Raw genomic sequence first — 11,367 nt, 5'->3', positions numbered from 1 at the left:
GCAAGTAGTGCTATCCCTAATTTTAAAAAGATCAGGGGGCTGGGTAGTGGCACAGTGGGTTAAGCACACATTGTGCAAAGCACAGGAACCGGTGTAAGGATCCCGGTTCAGGTCCCCGGCTTCCCACCTGCAGGGAGGTCACTTCACAGGTGGTGAAGCAGGTCTGCAGGTGTCTTTCTCTCTCCCTGTCTTCTCCCCCTCCATTTCTCTGTCCTATCCAACGACAGTAATTATAACCACAACAATAAAAAAAATAGCCTCCAGGAGCAGTAAATTCATAGTGCAGGCAAGGAGTCCCAGTATAACCCTGGAAGAAAAAAAAAAAAAAATCAACATGTGACAAAATAGCTATGCACGGACTGGCTACAGTACTCAGAGTTGTGACTCAACATGTCCTTGTCCAGCTGAAAGACCAAAGACTCTTCTAGCCTAATCAGCAGGATCTGCTTCTATCATTTTGTTTTATATATTTATTTTCTCTTTTGTTGCCGTTTATTATTGTTGTAGTTATTGATGTCGTCATTGTTAGGACAGAGAGAAATGAAGAGAAGTCAGAGAGGGAGATAGACACACCTGCAGACCTGCTTCACCACCTGTGAAGCAACTCCCCTACAGGTGGGGAGCCGGGGGCTCAAACTGGGATCCTGCAGACCGACTCTTATCATTCTTGCCGTTATTGTTATAGTTGCTGTTGTTGGATAGGACAGAAAGAAATTGAGAGGAAGACAGAGGTGCAGGTGGGGAGCCGGGGGCTCAAACAGGGATCCTAAGCTGGTCCTTGTGCTTTGCGCCACCTGCGCTTAACCCGCTGCGCTACCGCCCGACCCCTGAAATATATACTTTATGTCAAATGGTACACATATATAAAACTTGAGGTTTGAGACTCATTATCCCTATCTGCAGTGGGGAAGCTTCACGAGTGGTGAAGCAGGGCTGCAGGTGTCCATCTCTCCTATCTCCCCTTTCCCTCTCAACTTCTGGCTGTCTCTATCCAATAAATAAAGGTAATAAAAAAACTTTAAGAAAAAGGGGGGAGTTGGGTGGCAGCGCAGCGGTTTAAGCACAGATCCTTATGCCGGTCCCTGCACTTTACGCCACGTGCGCTTAACCCGCCGCTGTGCTACCACCTGACTCCCCTCCCCGTTTTCATTTCTCTGTCCAACAATGACGACATCAATTAATAAAACAAGGGCAAGAAAAGGGTATAAATATATGTATGTCTCCAGGGTTATCACTGGGGCTTGGTGCCTTGTACTATGAATCCACTGCTCCTGTAGGCCATTTTCCCCATTTTGTTGGCCTTGTTGTAGTTGTTATCATAGCTGTTTGTTGGATAGGACAGAGCACTTAACCCGGTACGCTACCACCCAACCCCCCTTTTTAAATTTATTTTTTGAGTACTTTTTTTAAAAAAATATTTATCGGAGCTGGGCTGTAGCGTAGTGGTTAAGCACACATGATGCAAAGCACAAGAACAGGCGTAAGGATCACGGTTCCAGCCCAGGCTCCCCACCTGCAGGGGTGTTGCTTCACAATTAGTGAAGCAGGTCGGCAGGTGTCTATCTCCCCATCCTCTCTCAACTTCTCTCTGTCCTATCCAACAACAGGAATAATGACAACAAAATGGAAACAAAAACCAAAAAAATACTTTTTTCCTGATACTATAGTCAAGACTTACCAGGGCCACTCTAAGATATCAAAGCTGTCAAAAAGATTAAAATATTATAAAACAAAGTTAAGACCTGCTTCATTGCTTGTAAAGCGAACCCCATTCAGGTGGGGACCCAGGAGCTTGAACTGGGATCCTTGCACTTTGTGCACTTTAATCAGTGCACCACTGCACCCCCCGCCCCCCGAATTTTAGGCTGTAAGATACACATTCTTGGGAGTCAGCAGTAGCGCAGTGGGTTAAGTGCATGTGGCCTGAAGCCCAAGGACCGGCGTAAGGATCCTGGTTCCAGCCCCTGACTCTCCACCTGCAGGGGAGGAGCTTCACAGGCAGTGAAGCAGGTCTGCAGTTGTGTCTCTTTCTCTCTCCCCATCTTCCTCTCTTCTCTCCATTTCTTTTCTCTCTGTCCTATCCAGGAATGATGACATCAATAACCACAAGAATAACTACAACAATAAAACAAGGGCAACAAAAGGGAATATATAAAAAGAAACTATTAAAAAAAATAGATGCACATTCTTCACAATTCTGTACATCTGCCAAAGTAGAAATTATGAGGAAAACCTACCATCAACAGGAAACAGATTTTATTGTACAATTTTGTTGTAGCTGTTAGTTAAAAGTTAGGCAAGTGGGCAATTAGTAAAGGCTAAAATTAAACCGGCATGGATTTTTTGTGCATGTTACATATTCGGAGGAGGGGGAGGTGAAAGTCAACCCAACCTTTCAGATGTAGCCCATAAAATCTCACCCAATCATTTGAACTAGGCTTTTGGTAATATTTGAATCAAAGTTTCAGAATCCCTAGAGTCTATTTTTCCCCTTCCTGTGGAACCAGGATCTTGTTATTTCACTGGCCAGGCTGCATTTTTATTCAAATAGAAAAGATGCAACAGCATTAGCATTTGTCTAGTGCAACAGCATCTTTCATATTCTGCCAGGGTTCCAACTTGATTTTGGCAAGATAAGGTAGGTGCCATACCCTTCTAACTCTTAGAAATATTAAGTCCGGGAGTCGGGCGGTAGCACAGCGGGTTAAGTGCACATGGCGTGAAGCAGGTCTGCAGGTGTCTTTCTCTTCCCGTCTTTCCCTCCTCTATTTCTCTGTCCTAACAAAAGATGACATCAATAACAATAACTACAACAACGATAAAAAACAAGAACAAAAGGGAAAATAAGTAATTAAAAAAAAAACTTAAATCCATCTCTTATACTAAGAATTCCAACATTAAACAAAAATGAATATCGCAGTATTTTGAAAGACTGCAGAACTATTTTTTCTATTCAGTATATTACTAAGTACTTAAAACATATCTAAATATGAGTTATAATTGTTCACTCAGAATTTCTTTGTTAACTTCTATGGCTTAAGAAATCTATGTAACAAGGACAAAATATCCACCAGCACAAAAAACTTAAAAACTCAAGATTTCTAGTAGCAGTCTTAGAACACTCTTGATTAAAAAAGTAAAATTGTTAAAGCATGCAGAGAAGTATGATAGAGAATAAAAACCACAATTGACAAATATATTGGTTAACATTCCAAACATGTATAACCAATGAACACGGCCTATTTTTTTATTGGTATTCACTTGGAAACTTGAATCCACAGATATAAGCAGTATAATAACCAGAAAGTTACAAGTAAACACAGATTATACATGCAAATTTCTGTTCACAAAGATCACATATGCAGGTATATGAATTAGAAGCGTGCGTCTAGATTATGGCCAAACATTTTTTTAAATGCAGATATGCAAAATTACATCTTGAAAATATGGAGATGGTCTACATACTTCAAAAAAATCAAATGATGCTTATACCAGATATATGACAGCTACAGGATTCAAGTGACAGGCAATAAGATGTCAAAAAATTAATACTGCTCATAGAGAACGGGAATATTTTTTACATTTCACTGAAAATACATGGACTACTAGAATACGAAATCTAGCAGGAACTCAAAAGGGAAAAAGTTACAAAATCTAAAGTCAATTACTTATTACCTAAATGACAGCATAACAATAAAAGATAACTGCACCTGCATCAACTGTGAAGCTTACATTTAAATGTTGTCCAAAAGTTAAGCACAACCAAAAGCTTCCAACTTGAAAAGTATGCAAGGCTCAGGTTAGAACATGGAATGTTTAAAGATGAAAGTAATAGAAATACAATTGGTTTTGTTCTTTATTGAATGGAATCAAAAGTTTTGACATATCTCTGAAGCTTGGAACCAAATTTCATTTCTCTGAATGGCTTCAATGTATCTTTTAGTAATGCCAGTTGTCTTAAGTAGCTTAGGAAGCCAAGTCTCTACAAAGTACTTCTCTGTCTGTTACCATTCTGATAAAACAAAAACAATTCTTCATTAACTTAACTGTATATGTATTTTTGTAATAACACTTAAACACATGAATAGACATCTATTATTTTCCCATGAAAAAAAAAGAGTACAATAGTTTTCTACGATCAGCACTGTATTTAAAAAAGGCTAACATTAAAAACAAAGAACCATTCTTTTCTTTTTAAACCATTAAACTTCTTGCATATCTTAAGCTTCCTTCTTCTGTCTGCGTTCCTCTGCCAATTTATTCAGATATTTCTGTAAAAGAAAAAAAATTTTTTTTCAATAGGGATTAAACCACAGAAGAAAAACACGACAAATGGAGTAACTCCAAAATAAAAATTTTATTTATTTCCTTTCGTTGCCCTTGTTGTTTTATTGTAGTTATTCTTGTTGTCGTTGTTGTTGGATAGTAGAGAAAAATGGGGGGGGGGGAGACAGAGAGGGAGAGAGAAAGGTAGACACCTGCAAACCTGCTTCACTGCTTGTGAAGTGACTCCCCTGCAGGTGAGGAGCCGGGGGATCGAACCAGGATCCTTATGCCGGTCCTTGCGCTTGGCACGCCATGTGCGTTTAATCCGCTGCACTACTGCCCGACTCCCCAAAATAAAATATTTTACCAAACAAGTTTTAGAGTCTACTTTAGGGAGTTGGGCAGTAGCACAGCAGGTTAAGCGCACAAGGCGCAAAGTCCAAGGACCGGCATTAAGGATTCCAGTTGGAGCATCCAGCCTCCCACCTGCAGGTGAGTCGCTTCACAGGTGGTGAAGCAGGTGACTGTCTTTCTCTCCCGTCTTCCCCTCCTCGTTCCATTTCTCTCTGTCCTATCCAACAATGACAACATCAATAAGGGCAACAAAAGGGAATGAATTACAAAACAAAGGTCTATTTTAAATCAGTATTTAAAGTTTCAGTTCATAAAACTAAACTGGTCTAAAGGACCAGTAAGGCATAGGCAAAAACAGCTATTTCAACATGCAATTACCCATAACTTATAAAAACAAAGACAAGTCACATAGAAATGCTATAAGAAAAAAATCAGTTAAAACAAATATTTATTCATTCAATGCTTCTTCCATTATACCCACTAGGAAAACATTTTTTAAAAGACAGCAACAAAAATTTTATCTAAAGCAACCCACTGATAGTACTTAAAAATGACTAGCTTCTAGCTGTGTTGGGGGGCGGGGGGGAGAGGAGCAGCTGGGACACAAATGTTGATCCTTGTATCAGTACACCTATAACTTCTAGAGTTTTTAGGTACCTGAGAATTAAGGCATTAATAGAAGTATTAAAGTAACTTTAAAATTTGAGTCATAAAAAGGTTTTTTGCTTTTGGTTGGAATTAAAAACAATGATAGAGATTTAAAAGCAACTATATCCTGGGGGAGGGAGCAGTTAGGAAACTCATTTATCATTAGCAAGGCATTAGTACATTTGTGAACTTCATTTCTTAAATGAAGTTCACAAAATTTCTTTAATAGGGCCACCTTAATAGTTTAAAACATCAGAAAACATTATTTTAAGTACTCAAAGACCACTTTTATATTATTTCACTACCTTTTTAGTAAATAATTCTATCCCTAATAGCTTAATATCTAAGCAGACATATTTATAGATCGCTGCTATCTTTTGAAAATGATCATTGTGGTGAGGAGGTGGCGCAGTGGATAAAGCATTGGACTCTCAAGCATGAAGTCTTGAGTTCAATCCCTGACAGCATATGTACCAGAGTGATGTCTGGTTGTTTCCCTTCTCCTATCTTTCTCATTAATAAATAAATAAAATATTTTTTAAAAAAGAAAATAATCATTCTTTTGTCATATCTATAGTTGTAAGACATACAAAGGCAGTAAGAATACTTACATTAAACCCAAGTAATAGACAAGAGTTAAAAACTGGAATTATCTCCTAAATTCAAGGATACCTTCATCTAGTCAACAGATGAAAGCTGGGTAACTGAATACACCAAAGGAGCTTTACATTGTAAAGCCATGTAAAAAACAATTTATCAGTTTTTAAAATCCAACTTTTCAAGTTGGTCCCATTATCTATTTCAATACTATGACATAAAAATCATGAAAATACCCAGTACTTTTCTGACTTGGGGGGTGACCCAATGTTTAAATCACTGGGGCCACAAACATGAGGCCTGAGTTTGATCCCAGCTGATAACCACATTGTCAGAGTGATGTTATGGTTCTCTTGCTGCTTTTTCTCAATATATATTTTTTTCCCTTAAAAAATTTACTTTATATCACTAGAGATAGAAAGGAAGAGAGGAAAAAAATGAAACAAAAACAAGCCCATTAATCTCAAAATAGGAATTTGCCATTCTTGGGCTGGTCAGTGGAAACCTGGTTGAGTGTAAATGTTAGTATTTAAGTACCCAGGTTCAAGCCCCTGGTCCCCACTTGCAGTGGTGGTGGTGGCTGGGGAAAGCTTCACCAACAGTCAAACAGCACTGCTGCAGATACCTCTCTGTCTCTCCCTTCTTATTTGTGTCATGATTTATTCATTTATCCTTTTATATACTGGTAGGTATAAAATAGTGAACAGAGCACTTACTTCATTCAAATAGTTTAAAATGAAATGTCATGGAACTTTAGTTTTTTTTAAATGATTTATTTCAAATGCCTTATTTGGTTATTAATGAGCTAGGAGGAGAGAGAGAACCAAAGCATCATTCTGATACATGTGTTGCCAGGGACTTAACTTGTAACCTCACGCTTAAAAGAGTCCAATGCTTTTATTTATTATTGGACAGAGAGAGAGAGAAACTGAGAGGGGGGAGATAGGGAGAGAAACAAGACACCAGCTTTCACCATTCAAAAATTTCCCTCTGCAGGTAGGGATCAGGGGCTCGAACTTAGATCCTTGTGCACTTAACCTGGCATGCCACTGCCTGACCCCTAAGAGTCCAATGCTTTATCCACTGTGCCACTTCCCAGAGCACAAAAACTTTGAGTTTTCTATGCAAAAATGTGTCATGACTTTTCTGACAACACAGCATTTCATTTGCTGACTTCCAGAATCATCTATACAAGAGATTAGTTTTTAATTTTAGTATATAATTTGTATACAAAGTATAATTTGAGTACTTAATTTATAAGATGGTTAGAGATTGCTAAATGCTCATTGGTTAGAAAGAACTGAATAGGTAGTTCTAGAGTTAAGTGACTTACAGATTATCATTAAAGTAAGAAAAATGTCAGCTTTGGGAAAAACATTGTGTTGGGTCCACATATTCTACTTCCCATAAACTTATATGGCTTGTTAATTTTCAGAAAAGAACTCTCCTCTCTTAGATTCAGCCTTACCTTTAATTTCTGATAATGAGGAAGGCTGCTGCAATGAGTATTCTTTGCAACTTCTTCATTTGTATAAAAGAGTGAACACAGCTTACAGTAAAACCCTGTTTTAGGTATCACATAGTCTATACCTAGAACACAAACATACATTCTTACAAATTCAGTAAACTAAAGGCTTAGTGTTTTCAATCTCTTTTCTTCCTGTCAATATATTTGAATGTGATAACAATTGTGAGAAGTCCAGTATGACCTAAGCTAAAACAAAACAAAACAACAAGACATTTATTAGTTAATAGTTTATACTCAAATGATGGAAAGTCCCACCTAGTTGTCGGTTTTAAAAAGCAAAAGAGAACAAAGACAGATAAACAAAAGAGAAAGTTATGTGAATGAAATTCAAAGAAACCTTTGAGAAGAGAGAACCTAGTGTGGAATACTAATAAAAATAGCTTAAAAGTCAAAAAATGTTTAAGAGGGTAAGAGCAAATATCAAATTTTACAAATTGTTCTGCATAGAAACAAAATTAAATGCAGCCAGGGCTTATTTATGTGCAATCCATTAAAAGGTCTTATTCTAAGAATAGTTGAGAGAAGATGAGAGGGAAAGAACAAAGCCTTAAATCTCACCAACAGGAACATTGGGCTGATACGGTCCAATTCTATACTCATCTGGAATTGAATAGTCATCCTTGCTTTCATCAGTTTGGCCATCTGCATTTTCACTTGTATCTTTGTTTGAGTCATCAGCATTCTCAGCAGACTCAGCACCTGGTTCTGCATTTTCCTCATTTTTAATTCCATTTTCCAACGCTGCTTCATTTTCTTGGTCAAGTTCCTCGATCTTCTCCACCTTAATTTCAACCAAACCATCATCATTTTTGTCACCAGATTTAAATGCCATGCCCGATTTATGAAGTTTCTGAAGTTGCGAATCTTCCTCATCACCAACCTCATCTAGAGTGACAAAACCTTCCATACTCCCTGGGAAACGACGCTGTTAAGAAAGACAAATTTACTCTGCAACAATTATCTTGCAGCATCCCTTCCATTTGTTTTACTTAAAGGAAAAGGGATAGCGTCTTTGTCTTTATTCTCTCATAGACAGCAAAAGATAAATGGTTTAAGGGCATTCACTTGCTACGCTTTCTCAGATTACTATGCTGTCAGGAATGTATTAATGTACTGGCCTCAGACCACTCAATCTAAGTGATTAAAAAATCAAGTTTGTGGTCTGGGGTGTGGCAAAGTGGCTGGGGTACTGGTCTTAGAAATGTTAGATCCCGGATTTGATCCACATCATTGCCATGTGCTGGAATATTTATCTGGTTCTCTCCCTCTCAAATAAATAAATAAATAAATAAATAATTTTATTTTGTCTTTTTTGCCTTCAGGGTTATTGCTGGGACTTAGTGCCTGCACTATGAATCTACTGTTCTGGTGGCCATTTTTTCCATTTTATTGGATAGGACAGAGAATTGAAAAAGGAGGCAAAGATAAATATGGACACCTACAGACCTGCCGCTTTACCGCTTGTGAAGTGATTCCCTCCCTGCAGATTGGGACCGGGTTCTTACACTTAGCATCATGAGCGCTTAACCGGGTGTGCAACCGCCTGGTCCCCACAAACGAAACTTTAAATAAATAATAAAATTGTAGTGATCAAGTTTCTACTAGATGAATCTTACTCTTCATAAACATTAATGGAAAAAAATCAAGTTCTGGAGCATTAACTTCACTTTCCCCTCATGAAACTTACATTTGTTTTGAATAACCATTATGCTATCTCCCCAGCCCAATAATTTTTTTTTTTTTTTTGGCTCTAGGGTTATTGCTGGGACTTGGTGCCTGCACTATGAATCCACTGCTCTCGGAGGCTATGTTTTTCCTTTTGTTGCCCTTCTTATTGCACTTAACCCACTGTGCTACCGCCCAGCCCCCATAAATTTTTTTTTTTTAATTTTCTCTTTTGTTGCCCTTGTTTTTTATTGTTGTTGTAGTTATTACTGATGTCGCCATCATTAGATAGGACAGAGAGAAATGGAGAGAGGAGGGGAAGACAGAGGAGGAGAGAAAGACAGACACATACAGACCTGCTTCACTGCCTGTGAAGCGACTCCCCTGCAGGCGGGGAGCCAGGGGCTCGAACCCGGATCCTTCCGCTGGTCCTTGAGCTTTGCATTAACCCATTGCGCTACCGCCCGACTCCCCAGAAAAAGTATTCTTAACTTATTTGACTAAGTCACCAAAATCTGGAGGGAAATATTAAATTACCTAATATTCAATGTTGATTAGAATAAATCAATGGAATAGGCTTACAAAAACCTCATGTCAAGAGCCATTTAACATGGGCTGGAGAGAAATCTTACAGGGTTGGGTGCCTATTGCCATGGATGCAACCGAGGTTAGAGCCCCAGCACCATATTGGAGGAACTACCATAACACAGTTAGCAAGCAAGGAGTGTTTTCCTCTACCTTGCCTATGTAGCTAAATGAAAAAGGGCCCAGGAGTAGTAAACTATTTTTCTGGCCCTGGTTCCACTAAAGAAGAAAAGGTCCATCTAACCAAAGAGACTTCAAAAACTCCAATTTTGGGAGTTGGGCAATAGCACAGTGGGTTAAGCACACATGGTGTGAAGAGCAAGAACCGGCATAAGAATCCCGGTTTGAGTCCTTGGCTTCCTACCTGCAGGGGAATCGCTTCACAAGTGGTGAAGCAGGTCTGCAGGTGTCTTATCTTTCTCTCCCCCTGTCTTCCCTTCCTCTCTGTCCTATCTGACAACAATGACATCAATAACAACAACAACTAAAACAACAATAAAAAACAATAAGGGCAACAACAAAAGGAAAAAAAAATCCTCCAATTTTAAAAAGTTTTACTATCATTATTTATTAGATAGAGGCAGCCCAAAATTGAGGACAGGAGATGACAGAAAGGAAGAGAGAGACACCACCTACAACACTGTTTAACCACTGGCAAAGCTTCCCCCTGCAGGTAGGGACTGGGGACTCGAACCCAGGCCCTTGTACATTAAAACATGTACACTCACTCAAGTGCACCACCAATTGGTCCCAAATGCTGAAATTCTTATGTAGGTAGTCAATAGTCTATGGACCTTTTGTCTTACTGTTGATAGGTGAAGGGGTAAATATAGAAAGTCACCGTCAGCCTTACTCCACTATTCATGAAGCTTCTCCCCTGCGAGGGAGGACCAGGGTCTTGAACCCAGGTCCTTGAACATGTTAACAGATGCACTCAATCAGGTGTGTCATCACCAGGTCCCATGTTTGTATGTAACATGTCCTAAGATAAATATTTAAAAGCTATCAAATAAGTGATATGGCTTAAGATTTTTCAGAAAAATTCGTTTTTTCTTTATTGCCATCAGGGTTATTGCTGGGGCTTGGTGGTGGTACAACTCTAAGGCCCTCAGTGGTCCTCCCCAAAGAAATTGAGAAGGTAGGGGACATAGGGAAGGGTGAGGTAGATACCTACAAAACTGCTTCACTGCTTATGAAGCATGCCTCACCTATAGGTGGGAAGCAGGGGCTTGAACCTGGGTCCTTGCACATGGTGATCCATGCACTTAATTGAGTGTACCACCACTTGGCACAACCTCATTTTTTTTTTAACTTTTTAAAAAAATATATTTATTCTCTTTTGTTGCCTTTGTTGTTTTTTTATTGTTGTAGCTATTATGTTGTTACTGTTGTTGTTGCTATTGGATAGGACAGAGAGAAATGTAGAGAGGAGGTAAGAGAGAGGGGCAGAGAAAGACACCTGCAGACCTGCTTCACCGCCTGTGAAGCAACTCCCCTGCAGGTGGGGAGCCGGTAGCTCTAACTGGGATTTTTATTAATGGTCCTTGCGCTTTGCATCACGTGCGCTTAATCCTTTAACTTTTTTTTTTTTTTTTTTTTTTTTTTTAAAGCAGAGCAGTACTCAGCTCTAGCTCAGTGGTGTGGGGGAATTCAACCTGGGACTTTTGGAGCCTCAGGCATCAGTCTCTTTGCATAATCATTTTGCTATCTATCCCTGCCCATAA

General features: G+C 39.0%; 1 protein-coding gene across 7 annotated transcripts in view; it reads right to left on the bottom strand.

Moving 5' to 3' along the window:
- Positions 1-3,199: 3,199 nt before the first annotated feature.
- Positions 3,200-11,367, bottom strand: part of MATR3 (matrin 3) — a 38,637-nt gene continuing 30,469 nt past the window's right edge. For 3 of the 7 annotated variants that reach the window (XM_060178955.1, XM_016185775.2, XM_060178918.1), the window contains 4 exons: positions 7,952-8,318; positions 7,334-7,455; positions 3,761-4,271; positions 3,200-3,727 (listed from right to left, as the gene is read on the bottom strand). In XM_060178955.1, the coding sequence (XP_060034938.1) occupies positions 4,221-4,271; positions 7,334-7,455; positions 7,952-8,318 (540 nt within the window). In that variant the 3' untranslated portion in view covers positions 3,200-3,727; positions 3,761-4,220. Of the gene's footprint in view, positions 4,272-7,333; positions 7,456-7,951; positions 8,319-11,367 lie in introns of all 7 variants that reach the window. The other 4 variants (XM_060178935.1, XM_060178942.1, XM_060178951.1 and 1 more) reach the window with 3 other exon arrangements.

Source organism: Erinaceus europaeus, chromosome 2 (assembly GCF_950295315.1).
Source record: "Erinaceus europaeus chromosome 2, mEriEur2.1, whole genome shotgun sequence".
Classification (NCBI taxonomy): Eukaryota; Metazoa; Chordata; class Mammalia; order Eulipotyphla; family Erinaceidae; genus Erinaceus; species Erinaceus europaeus.
Note: the sequence above shows the minus strand (reverse complement) of the source record. Positions and strands in the feature narration are given on the sequence as shown.